A 22,431-nucleotide genomic window follows, 5' to 3' on the forward strand; every position below is an offset into this window, starting at 1 on the left:
AACAGTGGCCAGCGGAGATCCTTTGTTGCGGCCGAGGCAAGGAAAAGGCGCGACGGCAAGGAAGAAGAACTGGGTTCCGAAACAGATTGAGATCCAAGCGACACAGAACCACATGCACAATATGCCCAGCATATTGTTGGCCAATGTGCAATCGATAGGAAACAAACTGGATGACATCAGAGCATGGATCCAATTCCAGAGTCCCATATTCGGGACTGCAACGTCCTCTGTTTCACCGAGACTTGGTTGTCTCCGGACGTCCCAAACCATGCAATAGAACCGGCAGATCACTTCTTCGTTCTCCGTAAGGACCGAACGGCAGAAGAATCACTAAAGACCAGAGGAGGCGGCATAGCTTTCATGGTAAACAAGGAGTGGTGCGATATAGGCAACGCAAAGGAATTGTCTAACCACTGCTCCCCAGACCTGGAGTTTATCACCATCAAATGCCGACCCTTCTTTCTCCCGTGGGAGTTAACGTCCATCATCATGATCGGAGTGTACATCCCACCACAAGCAAGCACTGGGGCCACACTCTCGAAGCTACACGACGAGGTAAACAAACAACAGACAGCTAACGTAGACGCTGCTATTTTGGTTCTGGGCGATTTCAACAGCGCATGTCTTAAAAAGGTGTTGCCGAATTTCTATCAACATGTGACCTGTCCCACCAGAGGCGAGAACATATTAGACCATGTATACTCACAATTTAAGAATGGGTACAAGTCACAGGCTTTTAGTCCATTCGGTAAGTCCGATCACGCCGCCATCTTTCTTTTGCCAAAGTATAAACAGAGTATCAAGCGCACGCCGGTAGTATCGCGAGAGGTTAAGCATTGGACTGTGACGTCAGAGGAGACACTGCAGGCTGCGCTGGAATGCACAGACTGGAATGTGTTCCGTGATAACACAGACAACCTCAACGAATACACTGAAACGGTGCTTGACTTTGTCTGTACTCTGGTAGAAGAAACAATCCCCTCTACCACAATTAGAATTTACCCAAATCAAAAGCCTTGGGTAGATAAATCCGTCCGTGAGGCTCTGAAAGTGCGCACCTCAGCATACAACACCGGGCTTGTGACAGGCAACATGGATGAACACAAGACGGCAAGATACAACGTCAGGAGAGCAGTAATAGAGGCAAAACGGCGTTATAGGGACAAAGTTGAACTTCAGTTTGAACAGGCTGACTCTAGAGGCATGTGGCAGGGCCTCAGAACGATGACAGATTACAAAGGCACCTCCCTCAAGCTGAACAGTGACATCTCCTTAGCAAATTAACTCAATACCTTCTATGTGAGGTTTGAGGCGGTGAATAACAACACCAGCCTACAAACCACTGCAATGGAGGGGGGGGGGGGGGGGGGGGGGGGGGGCGCTGCTGATAGAGATTCAGTGTTCAAAATAACAGAACATGAGGTGAGGAGGACCTTTAAGAAAGTGAATATCAGGAAGGCAGCAGGACCGGACGGTATCCCCGGCCGCGTCCTAAAAGTCTGTGCCGACCAACTGGCCCCGGTATTCACTGACATATTTAACCTGTCCTTAGAACAGGCTGTCATCCCCACCTGTTTGAAGAAGTCCACCATCATCCCTGTACCCAAAAAATCTACGCCCACTTGCCTCAACGACTACCACCCTGTAGCTCTCACCTCCATAGCCATGAAGTGCTTTAAGAAGCTAGTGAAGGGCTACATCTGTTCCTCCCTCCCCATCAACCTGGACCCCCTGCAATTTGCATACCGCCCCAACAGGTCCACGGAGGACTAGAGCTGCCGTGGTATTGATGTTTTCCTTACCGCACAAATTTGCGAAATAGTTCCTACCGCTGCGGTTTTGCACACACACAAAAAAAATAAAAAGTTTGAATGCATTTTTTTTTTGTAGTCTACTCTTTATAGCATATAGCCTGCCTCTAGTCTAAATGTCTATCTTTAGAGGATGACTTTGCAGCATGAATATTGTTTGGGATTCGGCAAGCACGCATTCGTTATTAAAAGTGAAACACGGATTCGAAGTCTCCCCTCTGTGTCGCGGGCAGGGGTGGTAGCGGCGCGCCCGCCGGTTACCCCCCCGACCCTTTCTTCTTCTTCTTGTTATAACGTTACTACTTATGATTACAAAAGCATTCGTTTTGTGGCATTAACGTTATATAGTTACACATTCAATAACATCAGCGTATTTACCGGACCATAGCAAGGCAAGCGTTACTCAATTCATATCTCAGTTCCTTTCTTTGCTCAGAGCGTGCCGAGTTGTACCCATTCTGCGGTCTGTTAATAAAGTTTTCAATCAGACAAGTGTATAGAACGAAGGGCTTTTATTATAACATTTCGTTGCAGTAAAATCATTATGCCTCGTTCCCTGAGGAGCGACGGTAATCCACTCCGGTCTCCGGTGGGAGCTAACGTATTAGCCGTGTTGTGACTGTGAGCTCTGATCAATGGCTGACATTCAGGAAGTAAAAGCACTGCAAGACGCTCCAACGTGTGACGCGTATCTCTTCTGACCAATCAGTGGTCTGCAGTGTTTCATGTGACTTTTCTGGTACCCAATAGGGTCGCTTGGAACCTCGACAGAGAAGTAGGGTATATCTGCAGAGCCGCAAGCCCAACGAGAGCAGGGTACTTTATTATTATTATAAAAAACAGCGGTGATGCGGTATTCAGCCCAACTCTGCGGTGGGCATGATGTAACAGCAATACCGCGGTAATACCGATACCGCGGCAGCTCTACGGAGGACGCCATAGCCCATGTGCTGCACACAGCAGCATCACACCTCGACAAGAGGGAGGGGAACTATGTGAGAATGCTATTCATCGACTACAGCTCAGCATTCAATACCATAGTCCTCTCCAAACTCATAGCCAAGCTCAGGGACCTGGGCTTGAACTATGACCTCTGCCAGTGGGTCTTGGACTTCCTGACGGGCAGACCCCAGGTGGTGAGAGCAGGCAACTGCACCTCCTCATCCATCACCCTCAACATAGGGGCCCCACAGGGCTGTGTTCTGAGTCCCCTCCTCTACTCCCTGTACACCCATGACTGTGGCTCAGCAGAGCAACAACACAATCATCAAATTTGCTGACGACACAGTAGTGGTGGGCCTGATCTCTGCAAACGACGAGAGGGCCTACCTGGAAGAGGTCAAGGTCCTGGCGGGATGGTGCCAGGAGAACAGACTCTCCCTGAACGTCAGCAAAACAAAGGAGATGATTGTGGACTTTAGGAGGTCGGGGGTCAAGGACTACAGCCCCCTCAGCATCAACGGGGCACCGGTTGAGAGAGTGAACAGTTTTAAGTACCTCGGAGCCCACATATCCGAGGACTTGACATGGACCACACACATTGACAGTGTTGTGAAGAAGGCACGACAACGCCTCTACTTCCTCAGGTGCCTAAGGAAGTTCCAAGTCAGTCAGAAGATCCTTAAGAACTTCTACTCATGTACAATAGAGAGCATCCTGACTGGCAACATCACCTCCTGGTTTGGGAATAGCACTGCACAAGACCGAAGCAGACTACAAAGAGTGACACGTTCAGCGGAACGCACAATTGGAGGGGGGCTTCCCACCCTCCAGAACATTTACAACAAGCGGTGCAGGGGTAAGGCTAAGAGAATCATCAAGGACTCCAGCCACCCGAACAACTGCCTCTTTGAACTGCTGCGGTCAGGCAAGCGATACCGGAGTCTCAAGGCGAGCACAGAAAGACTCAGAAGAAGCTTCTATCCCCAGGCCATCAGGCTGCTCAACGAACAATAAACACTATGCAACAACCATCAAATGCACACAGCACACACATCCACACGCACACACTCACTTTAAACAAACAACACACTGCAGCACCCACTCCACACTTTAGATCACCTAAACACACTTTATATTTATTGGTAAAGGATTTGCACTACAACTCGTACACCTTACTGTAAATTGTACCTAAATTGTACCTCATCCCATTTCTGCTTTGCACTATATAGTATTGTATATTAGTATATTGCATAGTATATTGTACATATGTCTATACTGAACACTGGGACCTCTATTTTTACTTCTTTTTACATGCTACTTTATTTTATTTCATACTTATCTTGTCTATCACAGTCTCTGGAGCGTGAACTTGAACTTGAAACTTGTTAACTGTTTCCAAGTGTTCTAATCTAATATGAGGTACAAATTAGTGTATATTTAAAAAGCTCTACATACTAATTTCTGTGTATTTTGTGTATTAAACAAGACCCATTATGTCAAGGTGTCTGTTTAATTCAGCCTGGATGACCAGTGGGCCTCCCATAGTGCCTCCCTGTCTGACTTCTCTCCCTCGCCCGCTTGTTGTTGACAGGACCAGCTGGAGCTCTTGTACACAGCAGGACCGAACGTGCCAGCTGAAAGGTAGATCCATGCCGCGCTTCCCACACCTCCCTCTTATTAGCAGCTTTTCAAATGGCTTGTGGTTACTCTCTGTAGTGGCTGTAGGTCTCAGCGGTGCGTCTGGCTGACTGTTCTGCTGTAGTGGCTGTAGGTCTCAGCGGTGCTGACTGTTCTGCTCTAGTGGCTGTAGGTCTCAGCGGTGCGTGTGGCTGACTGTTCTGCTCTAGTGGCTGTAGGTCTCAGCGGTGCGTGTGGCTGACTGTTCTCCTGTGTTTCAGGGTGTCTCAGCTCCTCTCACTGGCCACCACGCTTTGCTCCCAGGAGTCCTCCACGCTGGGTCTGCCCGACTTCCCCGTGGACAACCTGCCATCTGCGCTCCGAGTGCTGGTGAGACCAACACTCTGACTCCTGTCTGCTGTCTAAACAGACTCTCTGACTCCTGTCTGCTGTCTAGACAGACTCCCTGACTCCTGTCTGCTGTCTAGACAGACTCTCTGACTCCTGTCTGCTCTCTAGACAGACTCCCTGACTCCTGTCTGCTCTCTAGTCTAGACTCCCTGACTCCTGTCTGCTGTCTAGACAGACTCTCTGACTCCTGTCTGCTCTCTAGACAGACTCCCTGACTCCTGTCTGATCTCTAGTCTAGACTCTCTGACTCCTGTCTGCTGTCTAGACAGACTCTCTGACTCCTGTCTGCTCTCTAGACAGACTCCCTGACTCCTGTCTGCTCTCTAGTCTAGACTCCCTGACTCCTGTCTGCTCTCTAGACAGACTCTCTGACTCCTGTCTGCTCTCTAGTCTAGACTCCCTGACTCCTGTCTGCTCTCTAGAGAGACTCTCTGACTCCTGTCTGCTGTCTAGACAGACTCCATGCACCTCATGGTACCAAAGCACCTCAAAGGCGCTAAAAACAAAATTACAAACATCTCAAAACAAACTGGTCAGACTACTGCTTGACCTTACTCCTAGAACCCACCTCACCCCTGCCCACTTTAACAACCTAGGATGGCTTAGAGTAGACGACAGAGTACAGCAACTTGCAATGGGCCTGGTCTACAAGATACACTACATGACCAAGGTACCCATGTACATGTCAAAATACTTCCCAAAGGTCAGTGAATACCACGATCACAACACCAGAGGGAGCTCCACAAATCATGTTAAACCCAGATTCGGCTCAAACAAGGGACTAAACACGTTTCGCAATTATGCCACATCAATGTGGAACGCCCTACCCAAAGCTGTAAAGGAATGTGAATCACTACCCACTTTCAAAACCACTCTCAAGGAACACCTACGGGAGACTGCAATTCGAAACTGGCCCCTGTAAATGTCCTAACCAGACCCCCTCCAATGTACAGTAATTTACCTAGTATGGTTGTCAATATCCCAATGTACAGTTTTGCTTGTACAGGTGTACAGTGTTTCCCCCCCCCCCCCCAACCCCTCCCTACCCAACCCCCCCACTCAACCCCACCCAACCTCCTCCAATGTACAGTTTTTACGTCAAATGTATATACTCCCTTTTCTGGACTATTTTTGTATCACAAACAGTACTGTATTTACAAATCTGGTATGTCATAAATGTATAGATGTAGCAGTACTGTCTATCTGTATGTCATGTATGTCATATATGTCCTGATGAATTGAAAATGGGGGACCCTGATGTAAACAAGACGAAAGTCTTTCTCTGGTCTGCATCTCCTTAACAATTGTGTGTATTGAGCTGTACTGTATTGTACCCATTCTGCAATCTGTTAATAAAGTTTTCAATCAATCAATCAATCCCTGACTCCTGTCTGCTGTCTAGACAGACTCTCTGACTCCTGTCTGCTCTCTAGACAGACTCCCTGACTCCTGTCTGCTCTCTAGTCTAGACTCCCTGACTCCTGTCTGCTCTCTAGACAGACTCTCTGACTCCTGTCTGCTCTCTAGTCTAGACTCCCTGACTCCTGTCTGCTCTCTAGACAGACTCCCTGACACATTCACTCCCTATGCTGAGCACAGAGACGGCTAAATGATCCCCTCTCCATTTCTTCCTCCTTTTTTCTCATCTTCAGTTGGTTCTCAAATTGTGTAAGCTGGCTTTATCCAAGATGTCTGCACACCCACCATATATATATATAAATATACAAATCCAAAGTAAAATAGAGTTTTTTTTATGTGATCAGAATCCTCTGTTATAATGTTGTAGTGCCACACCTTTTCATAATCGTAAGCGTCCACAAAACCATTATTGATCAAAGCCATTTCACACCGATGACACATTTAGTTTTTCCATAGGTTCCGGTTTGCAAAGTCCTAGAGTGATTATTTTCTTCTGTAGATACATTAATTCATACAGACACTAGGCCTACTGGGAAAAGCTGTGAGGCGGTTGTGAAGGCTTGAGTTAATGTTGAGTGGCAATTAAGAGTATGAATAGCCTATGCAAGGAGAGTGCTGTGATTTTATGAGATAGGCTTAATCAGCTTTTGTAATAATAATAATAATAATAATAATAATAATAATAATAATAATAATAATAATAATAATAATAATAATAATAATAATAATAATAATAATAATAATAATAAACTTAATTTTTTTATAGCACCTTTCATAAGAATTGCAGCCCAAAGTGCTTCATAGCAGTAATGTAGACATTATGGACATAAGACAATTGACATAAAATGAGCAGAGAATTGACAAAATAAAAGCAATGCATGAAGTGCAGACATAAAACGAGCACAAGATAGACAATAATCAGAATAAAAGCAACGCATACGGTGCAGACATAAAAATAGACGGTACAATCATCTAAGTGGCAGAGTGCAGTAAAAAGGCTTTGTGGACGTCCGTCATCACTGGAGAGAGAAACTCACTGCTTGGAAAGAAGGATGTCTGTCTGTACTGATGTTGCCTGGAGAGTGCTTTTATTACCTGATATCCTCCAAGCGTTCGGGTCATTTGGATAATGGAAAAGCTGCGTTCATGCAGAATGCAGGCTAGAGAGAGGGAGAGAAAGAGAGAGAGAGAGAGAGGGAGAGAGAGAGAGAGAGAGAGAGAGAGAGAGAGAGAGAGAGAGAGAGAGAGAGAGAGAGAGAGAGAGAGAGAGGATCCAAGGCGAGCGGTGCATATGTGACCCTGAGCAGCCTTGTCTCCATTTTCATTCTCCAGATCATTTCATTTCCATTCAAACTGTGATAATATGAAAAAAAACAGGCCCCCCCCCCCCCCATTTTTATTTTTATTTTTATTTTCATCAACAACAACACAACATCAACAGCAATAATAACAATACTAATAATAATGACAAGACAATAACAAATAAGAAATACTTACTTAACTTAACTAATAAATACAAAATACAAAATACCAAAAAATTAAAAATAAACATCACAAACAACACAAAAGACGATACAAATCACATACAGGTCTGATTTCTTTGCAACGCGACCTCAGTCTGAACAGTCATGCGACTTTCATGCAACTTTTACGTCACTCTAGATTGACATTTGGCCACATAAAAATAAATCTGATCTGAGCAATACATTTGAATTGAGCACTAAGGCCTTTGTGTGAACGTAGCCTTTGTGTGATGCCTCTCCATTCTCATAGATGGGAAGCATTTGAAAAGTCTCTTTAACCCTTTCACTACCACACTACAGAAGGTTAACCTCTTCACTACCACACTACAGACTGTTGTAGTGTGGTAGTGAAGGGGTTAACCTTCTGTAGTGTGGTTAGGGATGGGTACCGAATCCGGTACTTTTAAGGGTATCGACCGAATCACGTCGGTACTAAGTCCGATGACGTCAACCGCGAAACCAAACCTATGAAGTGTGCCGCACGTTCACGTCAACGTTCATGCACACAATACACGCTTACCTAGGATTTTACTTGATTCAACAACAAAGCAGTCGGGGCAATGGCAAGCCGAAAGCGGTCACAAGTGTGGTTACACTTTACAAAGCTAGATGCAGACAATGCTCGCTGCAATATTATATATATATATATATTAACAAATTGTTCTAAATAAATAATAATGATAATAAATCATTTGAAGTTTCGAATTTATTTTTTACAACTGAGGTAGGTAGATAAAAAATTTTGAGACTAAAGTACAGAAAAAATTTACCGTTGAGTACCGGTATAGATTCACAGGTACCGGTTCAAATGTGAACGGTACCCAACCCTAAGTCTGGTAGTGAAAGGGTTAAGGGATTCCTAAATCTAAGGGATTTCACAGTGTAAATTGCAATGAAAACGCTGCATGCGTTTGTTATAGTATCTAATTTGCATTTGTCTTGCATTAGTCATCCAGGCGTAGGTCTAAGTGTCTATTTGCATATTGAGCGGGGAAGCGAGATCCTTCACATGAAACGCACACAGAGACACGTTCTAATGCCAGGTGTGAACTGACGTACTTAGAGACATCCGCCTGTGACCGGATCCCCCAGATTGGATCTTAACGCCTGGTGGAAACAGGCTACCTGACTCCTCTCTGCTCTCTAGACAGACTAACGAGAATAATATGAAATATATTAAATGTTTTTGTATTCAAGTCGTTGTTTTCTTGCGGGGCTACCGGGAGCTTGGTGCGTCTGGCGAGAGCTTGTGTGGAACGCGTGAGAATTTAAATGTGCTGCAAGTTAAGCCGTCAGTTCAGTGTCGCTATGTGTTTTAATTGTTTTGCTAGTATGGTCGTGAAAGGTCTTAAAAAGGTCTTAACACATTCAGGGCCATTGGGGCCCGTCTAATCTCACTCTATGAGGCCAGCTTTTCATTACAAGTGTTCACTGTGCGTGAGGTTGTTTGTAGAGCTAAATCTATATTTTATATTATTGCTATGTATCCATTGTCTTTTTTTTTATCAATTTTTTTTTTATTATTAATTACATGAAACAAGGACAACACATTAACCACAATCACAATACACAGAACTTCACAGGAAAATAACAAAAACAATAATAATACAGAAATAACAATTTATAAATTATAAAGACAAAAAGAAAAGAAAATAGAGTTCAACCTTTTTAAATTTTAAATTTCAAAATTTCAAGGTTTCAAGGTTTCAAGGGGGGCTATCTAATAAATGACCAAATAGTGAAGAAATAGCTAAATAGCTGCCCCCCAATAAAATCCCCAGTTAAATTCAAGACATAACAAAAGACAAGACAGACAAGACATTTCCTCCTCCCCCTCCCATGAGACCGCCGGACTCCCCCGAACAAGCACCCCAACCCCGCTCAGCCGCACACGGCGGTCCTGACCTTCTCAGCTGCTGCGAACCACAGGTCAATCCCAGCCTGCCCTACCCCAATCACCCGTGCCGTGGATATCTCAAGATAAATCACATCCAACAGTGTTAGGGATCAGTTAATCACTGTGAGCTTCTCAGGCTCCTTCCACCTCAATGCTATTAGCTTCTTCGCTGCTGTGACGCCCGCTAGGACAACCCTTTTCAGTTGTACGGACGCGGGTAGTGTTGTTATATCGTTCAGGAGTAGCGTAACAGCTGTGAATGGGATAGTTAAGCCACACAGATCTGAAAGTTTGTCCGTTATTGACCTCCAGAAGCGGGCCACTGGTGGGCAATCCCAATACATATGCATATAAGTGCCAGTGGCCTTTTGAGAGTACAAAGTGCACCGAGAGTCGGTTATCAGTCTCATAGCAAATAACTTCCTAGGTGTAAGATAGGTCCTATGAATATAATTAAAATTAATTTGCTGGTGATTGGGGTTGCGGGAAGACAATGCCACATTTGCCCAAACATCACCCCAGTCAAACTCGGGGTCCAACTCCGGGATATCCACACGCCAGATTGTATCCAATGATACATTTGTATACGTGGATTGAATTAAGAGCGTATAAAAGTCTGAGACAAACCCTCTGGAGGTCGACCTCTCCACTATGAGCCTGAGGAAGGGGTGTGGGTGCAAAGCTTGAGCCCACGGCACGCCATGCGCCCTCAGCGCTGACCTTAGTTGAAGGTAAAGAAAGAAGGACTCGCCGGGAAGATCATAAAATTCTCTTAAGTCCTGAAACGCACGGAGGCCGTTCTTATCATAAATATCCTCCAGAGTATGAACTCCCCTCCTCTGCCATTGAGGAATATTAACCGGCTTGTGCCCAACAAGTAATTGCTGGTTATTAAAAATTGGAGAGTCCAGGTGCCATGGGCATTTAACCCCACACGACTTCTGTACATTACGCCACGTTTGGATCACGTGAGTTATGATCGGTCCATACCTCAGCCGGCATTTCGAAATAGAGACAGTGGAGTACACCACATCCTGCAATCTTAGCGGTGAGACCGCCGCCGCTTCTAATGAGCGCCAAGATACAGCATCTACATGGTCTAGCCAGCACATCAGAGGTCTTAGTGAAAAGGATCAGAAATAAAGCTTAAAATCAGGGATTGCGAGGCCCCCATCTTGTTTCCTACGTTGAGTAGTAGCTCTTTTGATTCTCGGGCGTTTGTTATTCCAGATAAACTTAGATACCATCGATTGTACCTTGCGCCAGTGGTCTATTGGAGGGGGCAGGGGGAGCATTGAGCTAACAAAATGTATCCTAGGCAGGACGTTCATTTTGATTATGGAAGCTCGGGCTTGTAAGGAGTTAGGAAGGGACGACCATCTGTCTAGATCCTGGCGTATTTTATCATAAGTACCCGTGAAGTTGTACTTAGTAGTTTGACTCAGCGTGGGGAATATCTCTATACCTAAGTATTTAAAATGTTCCACTATGGGGATATCAGCTGGTAGTCGCACCGCCTTGGCCAGCTCATTAAGAGGTAGGCAGGCTGATTTGTTCCAGTTAATCTTAAAGCCTGACAATTGACCAAAGTCGTCGATTATTCCCAATAATTTTGTGGCCGACCGGGAAGGGTCATCCATAAAAATCAGTAGGTCATCCGCATAGAGAGCAATTTTGTGTGGTGTATTATTGATCATTATGGGGACGATGTCCTCCGATTGCCTAATAAATTGGGCCAATGGTTCGAGGGAAAGCGCGAATAGTCCTGGGCTCAGAGGACAACCCTGTCTAGAAGATCTGGGCCCTCATTCATCAACGTGACGTAGAATATGTTCTATTTCCACACGTAAGCACAGAATGTAGAATCAGTGCACGCACAGAAAAATCGGGATTCACCACACGTGCGTACGCAGGTTCTACGCACACCTGTCATGATGAATCTCACCTTGGCCCTGCGCCGAGGCTCGTGCACACTTTCATGTATTTGCATACCAAAACCGCCCCGATTAACCATATACGGTAATGGACACCCCCATGAAATGTGGAAGAATGGACTAAACCGAGGGTGTTGTACACTGTCGGATATTATATATATTAACTTCCTAAAAGACCATTGCTGCCTGGACACCGCAAACACTAATAAAGACCATTAACCACTGTTTTGCCGTTGCCCGTTAGTGTCATTAATGCATGCTGGAATAAGAATGCCTTTCTTAATTTATTTTTAATATTAATAATTATTATAATACAATAAAAGAGAGCTCCGTCTTTTAATACACATATATTGTACAGTAACGTCAAATAAATACTACAGTTCCCGCTGAAATAAAGGTTCTGCACGCACATACCAGCAGTGATCTACAGCAAAAAAGATAGCCACTTTATAATACTATTCTGAGTAGATAATTCATCTGTATCGCAACAGAGTCACGGATCTGGTCGGGGCAGGTATCATTATGTCGGGAAAATCCTTATGAAATAAACAAAAGTGAATTAAAGAATTTAAAAACAAAGTTTAGCATATTAAATTGTTTTATAAGCTTTCTGAGTAGATAATTCATCTGTATCGCAACAGAGTCACGGATCTGGTCGGGGCAGGTAGCATTATGTCGGGAAAATCTTTATGAAATAAACAAAAGTGAATTAAGGAATTTAAACCTAAGTTTAGCATATTAAATCGTTTTATAAGCTTATAGCTTTTTTCGTGCTGATTTGAGAGGGTCCAGCTGCAGAGCCGGAGAGCAACTCTCAGGGCCAAGATAGCACTTATACTATTTTGAGAGAGACAGCAGAGAGACAGACAGCAGAGAGACAGACAGACAGACAGACACTGTTCCACAGTGTGTGTGTGTGTGTGTGTGTGTGTGTGTGTGTGTGTGTGTGTGTGTGTGTGTGTGTGTGTGTGTGTGTGTGTGTGTGTGTGTGTGTGTGTGTGTGTGTGTGTGTGTGTGTGTGTGTGTGTGTGTGTGTGTGTGTGTGTGTGTGTGTGTGTGTGTGTGTGTGTGTGTGCGCGTGCGTGTGTGTGTGTGACTACTAGTCTAATAGTAGAGACTCAGCCCCCCCCCCCCCCCCCCCCTCTGGACCACCTCCTAGTAGAGACTTCTCTAGGAAGAAGGCGAAGATGAGGATTAAGGCGAGACACTGCAGGTGAATAGGAGCGAATAGCGTGGGCCTCAGGCCTAGTTTCCATAGCCTGGACATGACCACTTTGTATTCGCCTCTCTGTGCTTGAACCTCCGGCGTAAAATCTTCGAAAATGGCCACTTTGTGATCGCCAAGCCTTAGTTTACCCCTTCTGGCACGGGCCGACCGCATGATGAGTTCCCTCTGCTGAAGCCTGTTCAGCTTGACAATGATGGGCCTCGGCTCCTTGTTCACTCCAGGACTGGTCCTGCCCGCTCTGTAGGCCGACTCACATACGGGAGGGGTGGGGAGGACATCTTTCCCCAGTATTTCCTGCAGCAATTCCGGCATGGTCTCAGAGAGACGGCCTCCCTCGTTGCCCTCCGGTACTCCAACAATCCTGATGTTGTAGCGTCTCTCCCGGGACTGCATTTCCACAATTACCGACTGTAGTTTGGCAACTTCAGCCTGCCTAGCCAGCAGGGAGGTCTCCAGACCCGCCAACCTCTCGCCTTGTAATGAGACCTCTGTCGTTAGCGTGGCTAGTTTGTTAGCATTAGCCGAGGAGACAACGTGCAGCGACTCCATCTTGTCTTTCAACGGGTCGACCGCCAACCTAATTTCCTCTGATATCTCTCGATGAAGGTTATCACAAAAATCCGCCAGCACTTTTCTTTGTGTTTCAGCGAAGCGTGTCTCAAAGTCTGCATGGAGCTTGGTTATGACCGAGAGCACAGCTTCGCTTATCTCACCGATACCGGGCAACGGCGCGGCCAGGCCCGGTGGCAGTTTGCTGGCTGGGGCGCTCATGGATCTGGTCTCCACCACCGACATCGCAGAAAGTTGAAAAAAGTCGACGACAGTAGTTGAAACTCGACGACTCAACAAGCAGACAAAAAACAAATAAAAATAAAATAAAGACTAATGGGGAGAAAAGTATATTTCGCACGGTAGAAGGGAGCTCACGTGAAACACGTCTACTCCATGATCGCCTAGCTCCGCCCTCCGCTATGTATCCATTGTCATTGTCAATTGACAGTATAAACCTTCCCTTCAATATGCCATAAAGAAATAATTTTTTCATCAATACGTTCCCATTTTATAGCGTCGTGAATATGAACGTTATATCGGAATGGTCTGGTATAATTCCTGCAAAGCTAGTTATAGGGCGCTAAGCTAATAACGTTAAATTGATTGGCATTTACACATACACAAGCTAGAGTTAAAAATCAAAATGCATATGATCGGTATCATGGTCCACCATGAATGCATGAAAGGGGGGGGGGGGGGGGGAGTCGTTTCTGATTATTGATTACCAATAACGGCATTCGTTATTGCAACATCATACGATGACCGGGTGGATGGCTATGAGAACAAAGCCTGATCAGATTGAAATCGACGTCAAATCTTACCTGTGGCCGGTTGGATTCCAAAAAGAATTTCCCAGTTATTTGATCGCCATCTGGTAGATCGATATGTCCATTGGCTGATGCTATATTCCAGGGGTAGGCAACCCTAGGCATGTGTATATATATATATAATATATATATATATATATTTTTTTTGCTTTGAAATATTATAGTGAAATATTTTGCACTGTTGTCGTAATTGTCTTGTTGAAATCCTCCCACAAGTTCTTTTTACTACCACATATTTAATTGAGACCCTTTATTTGTTTATTATTTCAATTTAGCTGGAAATACATTGCTACATCATTCAGTAACATTTGCAGAGCCTTATAACAAAAACATTATTACGGTCACCATTGTGACCAGTGGGATTAATCAACAAATTATATTATTTATTTTTCTATTTCATTGAACATTGCACATGTTAAAAGCTATTTTTTTTTACTCAAAATGTGAGTATTACCAAGTCAACTTGTGTTCTTAAAACAATGACAATAAACATTTGAAATAATGTGGTTGTGTACTTATTTTTCTGTTAACTTATTATGGATTGAAAACGTTAGGTTATGTATATAACCAAGTTCTGTTAATACTAGTGACGCTCAGCGTCATATTGCATATATCTCGCTTCAGCGTATATACACTGAATACATTTCAAAATGTACCTTTATATGCCAGCATTCATCTGGCCACACCCCCATCCGCTTACCTACATAAGCAGGGGTGGTGCCACACACTCATCTCCTTCCCAACAAATTTCACCACAATGAAAAATCAAGGGCCGCAGCGGCGTCTAGACGCTGAGCGTCACTAGTATTAACAGAACTTGGTTATATACATAACCTAACGTTCTGTTTCATACTAGCTCCGCTCAGCGTCATATTGCATAGCAGGAGCTGAGCGGGAGCTAGAAGCTCGACAAATGTACCCCGCTGAGGCCCCCCACAACCATCAGATCAGGGAGGACCGAGCCCCCCCGACCCCCCCTAATGGAGGGCACCCCCCCTATTGGGGGATCACGGGAGGGCGATGGACCCGACCGTGCGAAGAGGCACTCAAGCAACTCAACGCACAGGGTGAGCAGACCGTGGCTTGACCCCATGACTACACACACGCACAACCCGCATGCCACCCGGGAACGAACGGAGGGAACAACCTCGTTACTGCCCCCAGAATCACGGGGTCAAGGGCAAACCCAACCCCGTGGCAAGGCCGTAGCAGCGGAGCGCGAAGGAAGACCCAGACCCACCAAAGGGACTGGACCCCCTGGAACGGGGGCCCGTAGAAGTCCATGATGCCAGCATCAAGACCCCACCAGGTGGGCACTTAGTGACCCCGCCCCCCACATCGCCAGCGTATTCAGACAAAGGCCCCTCAGCGAGCGGGCCCTGTCCCCCCAATAGTCCACCGCCTGGCACACTGACCCTGCAGAACAGGCAGTCAGCATGGCCGTAAGCACACAAAAAAGGTTAACCAACGGAAGCAGGCAGCGCACCGGGGAAAAACCAGGCAACAGTCTGTTAACCCTAGCCTGGAGACTGCGGACGAGACAGGCGCCAGAGGGGACAGCTGAACACAGCCGCCCCGGCGGAAGGGGCGTATGCTGGCGTTGTTGCATGACCGAGCCTCCATTTAAAAAAAACCCACCCAGAGGGGTTGAGGCAGAGAAGGCTGACACGATTAGCAGACGTCATGAACGTGCAGGGGCACCCTCAACCGGGTAACCCGGGAGTTGACACTGCTCCAACACACCAGGGAATCAACCACCTTGGCGTTACCCAATGCGGTGGTTGTTCCTATAACCCCTCAAGAAAAAACTCCAAAACACACCTGCGGGTATACACCGGCTATACCGCAGTACAAGTGTTTCAGTTTTCAAAAAAGGGTTAACCCAGGCCTACGGGTCGACGAAACATTACTTCGGACCGGGCCCGGCGATACGGGAAGCACAGGGTCACCAGAGGAGGTCAAAGACCACCCCAACAGGCCCCTCTTCGCCATGCGTGAGAAAGGAGCGAAAATAATGGAGAACCAGCCCCAAGCACACCGTACTTGGTATTCCCAGGCGGTCTCCCAACCAAGTACTAACCAGGACCAACCTGTGTAGCGGCCGAGATCTGACGAGATCGAGCGTGTACAGGTTGGCATGGCCGTAAGCCATTACGACAGTGCAGAGTACAAAATGTACCCAACCAGGGCCTCCATAGCGCTTAACCCTGTGACACCCGGACCAACCTGGCATTTTTCCCCCTGAAAAAGCCCAAGTCCCTCAGGGTACCAGAACAGCAGATCTGCATCCCCGGCGGACAACGGGTTCAACTGATCCGGACCAGCGTGACCAGAACCAGTCCCGTGCCCTAACCACGCCGACATGCCTACTCCAGGAGAAGGGGCAGATATGCGTGTTGATCTTAAACATGAAAAGAAGGCGCCACCCAGACGTTCGGGGCGAACCGCGCCCGGTGGCCCACCCCCAGGGCGTGAGACCCCTCTACATATGTTCAGATCCATTCCGTCATCATCCCCCAGATATGAACGTGAATCCGTCGACAACCAAAACAGGTTGTCGGAAGAGGAAAAACCTCCATCCCAGTTGCTTTATAAAAACGCCGTTTTAACCTCAAGCAACCAAGGCGTGCCAGTCAGTCGCCTGATTACAGAACACCCCGAGCTAGCACTATGCGTGCGTCGGGACACAACCACATCAATGAACAGGCTATTTAGACCTGTCATTGAATCCCCAAGGCGCCCAGGGGAACGACAAGAGGGGTGTGATACTTCCTAACTCCAACTCTTTTTAAAAGAAAAGAAGGAAGCACCAACAGTATGTATCCCAGTCTACACAGCCGGGGGTAAAAGAAATTCACATTTTTACATCCCACCACCCTCCCATAGGAAGGAAACGGAAATCCCCAGAGAGACTTCCCACGCGAGCTGTACAGATTGAAAAGAATATATTGCACCTTGAGCCATGTAAAAGTTTGGTTTTAGGGCTCTCCGGGGAGGAGGCACTGAACCCATACACACTCAATAATCGAATTGAATCGAATACACACACAATAGAGTAGGACTCCTTCTTGAGGTTCCACTCACCTTGACAATCTGAGGAGGAGGCTCTGTACTCTGAGGAGGCTCCCTCACATGGAAGGAGAATCCCAACTCACAGAAGGCCCGAATAGGAGCTTCGTGAGGAGGAGCCCTGACCACCCCCTGAAACAGATCCATCATATGGACCTGAACAGCACACGGAAGTCCTACCAACAGAGACGCGCACAGTGACGTACTCTATGGCGGGGGAATTTCTGCGGTGCACACGCCCAATATTCCAGGGCGTGGGACCAGGAAACTCCCCCCCCTCACCCTGTAACGTGCCGAACCGCAACGTGACAGGAACCTTGAAGGACAGGTGGGTTTACCCCTGACCAACAGAAAAAAGGGGGAGAAAAGGTTACCAGTTCACCCCTTTACGACCCCACACCCATGATACGATGTAATGACAAAAAAGAATATGACGCAGTCATAGTCAGCTCCATGAAGCGTCTAACAGCTTCACACAGCGCATGCGCTAACCTGCTATCTGATTTTTACTAAGGAAAAAACACAGAATAGAGAGGGCCCTCCAAGAGCCTTGGTACCAAACTTACACATGTGCTTCTGTGGCCAGCCCAACCCAGTTGTAGGTCACACGACACACACAACCCATTATCACCTACAAAAAATGGCAAAAACACTCTACAGAGGAACGCCGTTTTTCATAATGAGAGAATACATAATTCTCGATTAGTATCGGCCACAGGCCTTGCTAAGCACACACGAAAAGCGACCAAACAATCTTTTCTTTTAGGAAAATAAAGTTTCTCAAGCAGTTTTAGCACAACCTCAGCAATCAAGCCAAGGGTTACATCGTATCCCTACCACACAGTGACACAATGTAGTGTAACAACTAGTGCTGTCAAACGATTAAAATATTTAACTCGATTAATCGCATGATTGTCCATAGTTAACTCGCGATTAATCGCAAATTAATCGCATTTTTATTTTAAATTTTTTTTTCTACCTTAAACAGATCTTTTTCAAGTTCCAAGTTTTAATACTCTTATCAACATGCGAGTCAACAAATGCTTGCTTTGTGCAGCCATTTAACACAAAAGGATGACCCTCATGCATTGCAAATTTGCATCAAATTCAAAACAGAGTGATGCACAAAATAACTTAAAAGAAAAGAATAATTTAAAACAATGAATAAAGTGTGCATGAAATAATAGGGGAAAGAAAACGTTAGGAACTTGTTACATTCACACACACAAGGGCTGATTAATCACACACCCCCCTCTCTCCCTCACACACACACTCTCCCAGATCTTTTTCTCTTTTGCCCCTTCCTCATCTCTCTCACCCCCCTCTCTCTCTATATCTCTCACACACACACACACACACACACACACACACACACACACACACACACACACACACACACACACACACACACACACACACAGTCACACACACACACACACACACACACAAAATCCCCTCCACCAAAATTAAAATCTACCCAAATCAAAAGCCCTGGGTAGACAAATCCGTCCGTGAGGCTCTGAAAGTGTGCACATCAGCATACAACACCGGGCTGGTGACAGGCAACATGGAAGAACACAAGATGGCAAGATACAACGTCAGGAGAGCAGTAATAGAGGCAAAACGGCGTTACAGGGATAAAGTTGAACTTCAGTTTGAACAGGCTGACTCTAGAGGCATGTGGCAGGGCCTCAGAACAATGACAGACTACAAAGGCACCCCCCTCAAACTGAACAGTGACATCTCCTTAGCAAATGATCTCAATTCCTTCTATGCGAGGTTTGAGGCTGTGAATAACAACACCAGCCTACAAACCACGGCAATGGGGGGGGGGGGGAGGGGGTCTGCTGATGGAGACTCAGTGTTCAGGGTAACAGAGCATGAGGTGAGACGGATCTTTAAAAAAGTGAATATCAGGAAGGCAGCAGGACCGGACGGCATCCCCGGCCGCGTCCTAAAAGTCTGTGCCGACCAACTGGCCCCGGTATTCACTGACATCTTCAACCTGTCCTTGGAACAGGCTGTCATCCCCACCTGTCTGAAGAAGTCCACCATCATCCCTGTACCCAAAAAATCTACGCCCGCTTGCCTCAACGACTACCGCCCTGTAGCCCTCACCTCCATAGCCATGAAGTGCTTTGAGAAGCTAGTGAAGGGCTACATCTGTTCCTCCCTCCCCATCAACCTGGACCCTATGCAATTTGCATATCGCCCCAACAGGTCCACGGAGGACGCCATAGCCCATGTGCTGCACACAGCAGCATCACACCTGGACAAGAGGCAGGGGAACTATGTGAGAATGCTGTTCATCGACTACAGCTCAGCATTCAATACCATAGTCCCCTCCAAACTCATAGCCAAGCTCAGGGACCTGGGCTTGAACTATGACCTCTGCCAGTGGGTCTTGGACTTCCTGACGGGCAGACCCCAGGTGGTAAGAGCCGGCAACTGCACCTCCTCATCCATCACGCTCAACATAGGGGCCCCCCAGGGCTGTGTTCTGAGCCCCCTCCTCTACTCCCTGTACACACATGACTGCGTAGCACAGCGGAACAACAACACCATCATCAAATTTGCTGATGACACAGTAGTGGTGGGCCTGATCTCTGCCAACGACGAAAGGGCCTACCTGGAAGAGGTAGAGAACCTGTCACAGTGGTGTCAGGAGAACTGCCTCTCCCTGAACGTCAGCAAAACAAAAGAGATGATTGTGGACTTCAGGAGGTCGGGGGTCAAGGACTACAGCCCCCTCAGCATCGACGGGGCACCGGTTGAGAGAGTGAACAGTTTCAAGTACCTCGGAGCCCACATATCCGAGGACTTGACATGGACCACACACATTGACAGTGTTGTGAAGAAGGCACGACAACGCCTCTACTTCCTCAGGCGCCTAAGGAAGTTCCAAGTCAGTCAGAAGATCCTTAGGAACTTCTACTCATGTACAATAGAGAGCATCCTGACCGGCAACATCACCTCCTGGTTTGGGAATAGCACTGCACAAGACCGTAGCAGACTACAAAGAGTGACACGTTCAGCCGAACGCACAATTGGAGGGGGGCTTCCCACCCTCCAGAACATTTACAACAAGCGGTGCAAGGGGAAGGCTAAGAGAATTATTAAGGACTCGAGCCACCCGAACAACTGCCTCTTTGAACTGCTGCGGTCAGGCAAGCGATACCGGAGTCTTAAGGCGAGCACAGAAAGACTCAGAAGAAGCTTCTATCCCCAGGCCATCAGGCTGCTAAACGAACAATAATCACTATGCAACAACCATCAAATGCACACAGCACACACACCCACACGCACACACTCACTCAAACAAACAACACACTGCAGCACCCACTCTCCACACTTTAGATCACACAAACACACTTACACTTTATATTTATTGATAAAGGATTTGCACTACAACTCGTACACCTACTGTGAATTGTACCTAAATTGCACCTCGTCCCATTTCTCCATTTCTGCCTTGCACTATATAGTATTGTATATTAGTACACTGCACAGTATTGTATATTGTATGGTAACTACGTCTATTCTGCATCGAACATTGTACATATGTCTAAACTGAACACTGTGACCTAATTTTTTTTTACTTCTAATTTTACTATGTTATTTTATTTCATACTTATCTTGTCTTGCACAGTCTCTGGAGCGCAACAGTAAGAAGCATTTTGTATAAAAGTATTCTGTACTTCTGTATGACAACTATTAAAGAAACTTGAAACTTGAAACTTGAACACACACACACTTCAGAAACAAACATAGTATCAATGAGAGCATCAATAATACACCTGAGTGAAGTCTAGTAAAAAAGATTTTTTTTTTTTTTTTTTTTTTTTTAGTTAATCTTGAGTTAAAAAAATTAGTGGCATTAATAGAATCGGGAGTTAACGCGATATTAACGCGATATATTTGACAGCCTTAGTAACAACATGTCTGAGATGAGGATGAAGAAGTCCCCAGGGAACCGGGGGGAAACACAACCCTCCTACTTTACCCTTAATACGGCCAGTTAAAACAGGAAAACCTGTTAATATGTGAACACACTGTTCATTTTCATTACAGACTGAGAGAAGAATCATTCTTCACTCATATGTCACTAAGCATAGCTTTATAGGTTAGTTTAAGTCTCGATGCTCTATTCTGAGGCCAAACAGGCCATACTTCACCGCACGTTGTATCGTGGGTGAGGCTTCAACTTATCGGTAACATACTAAATGCACGAAGGGTACGGAGGTAAGGGGCTAAGGGGCTTCTACATTCACCTGCGCCGTATTTATACGCACGGTGCACAAATAGTGCCACTCTCATTTCTGTCGCCGTATCCCTGGGCAGGGCCGGGGCAAGTACAGACATGTCGTGTCGGTGACTTTGAACTTGGCTCCGGAGGCCGGTCCCTGGCGCCGGTGGACCGCTGTCCAATAGGAGAATGAAATATTATGGGCTGGACTAAAGGGATATTCCGTGTATATGTACAAGGAATATACAAGGGATATCAAACGATATACAAATACTATGCAATATATATCAATAAATAAATATATATATTCGGTTTAATCTGATCCTTTGTAACAGCCGCCCCCTAATTAGTCCCACCTAATTAGCTAAGCAGAGACAGATTAACCGCACTGTCCACTACTCAATGTCTGCTGTGAGGGGTCTGTCAGTTCACAAAGTCATGGGGTCATGGTCGTCATCGATGGTATCGGGGAGCCTTGGCAGTTCTATTAGCCTCGCCACGGGTCGGGTGTAGGTCCGCCCTTGGACGAGCACTTCAGCTGCTCGGACCTTTCCGTCGGCACCGGTGATCACTTTGCTTACGCGGCCAGCCGGCCACATAGCTCGGGGTAGTGACTGGTCGATAATCATGACGACTGTTCCTTCTGTCAAATTGTCTCTCTCTTTTACCCATTTCTGGCGGGTCTGTAGAGACGGTAGGTAGTGGAGTAGGAAGCTGTTCCAAAACTTGTCAGCCAATACTTGACTGTACCTCCACATTCTTCGGCCGTTCGCTTCTTCAGGCCTGTACATTGTCTGGGGTAGCGCGGGGTCCAGCCGCCCCATCAAGAGTGTGTTGGGGGTGACTGGGTCGACATCTGCTACATCACTTGAGACGTAACCGAGGGGCTTTGATTTCAATACTCCCTCGATCTCCGTGAGGACTGTCATTAGGACTTCTTCCGCCACGGTCTGGG

General features: G+C 46.3%; 1 protein-coding gene across 1 annotated transcript in view; it reads left to right on the top strand.

The window, feature by feature from the left end:
- The window catches only part of vwa8 (von Willebrand factor A domain containing 8), a 238,558-nt gene that overhangs the window by 90,326 nt on the left and 125,801 nt on the right, over positions 1-22,431 (top strand). The window contains exons 7-8 of the mRNA XM_084309724.1: positions 4,345-4,394; positions 4,652-4,760. Of these exons, the coding sequence (XP_084165850.1) occupies positions 4,345-4,394; positions 4,652-4,760 (159 nt within the window). The remainder of the gene's footprint in view (positions 1-4,344; positions 4,395-4,651; positions 4,761-22,431) is intronic.

The sequence above is a fragment of the Notolepis coatsorum genome (genome assembly GCF_963971535.1).
Source record: "Notolepis coatsorum genome assembly, chromosome: 3".
Classification (NCBI taxonomy): Eukaryota; Metazoa; Chordata; class Actinopteri; order Aulopiformes; family Paralepididae; genus Notolepis; species Notolepis coatsorum.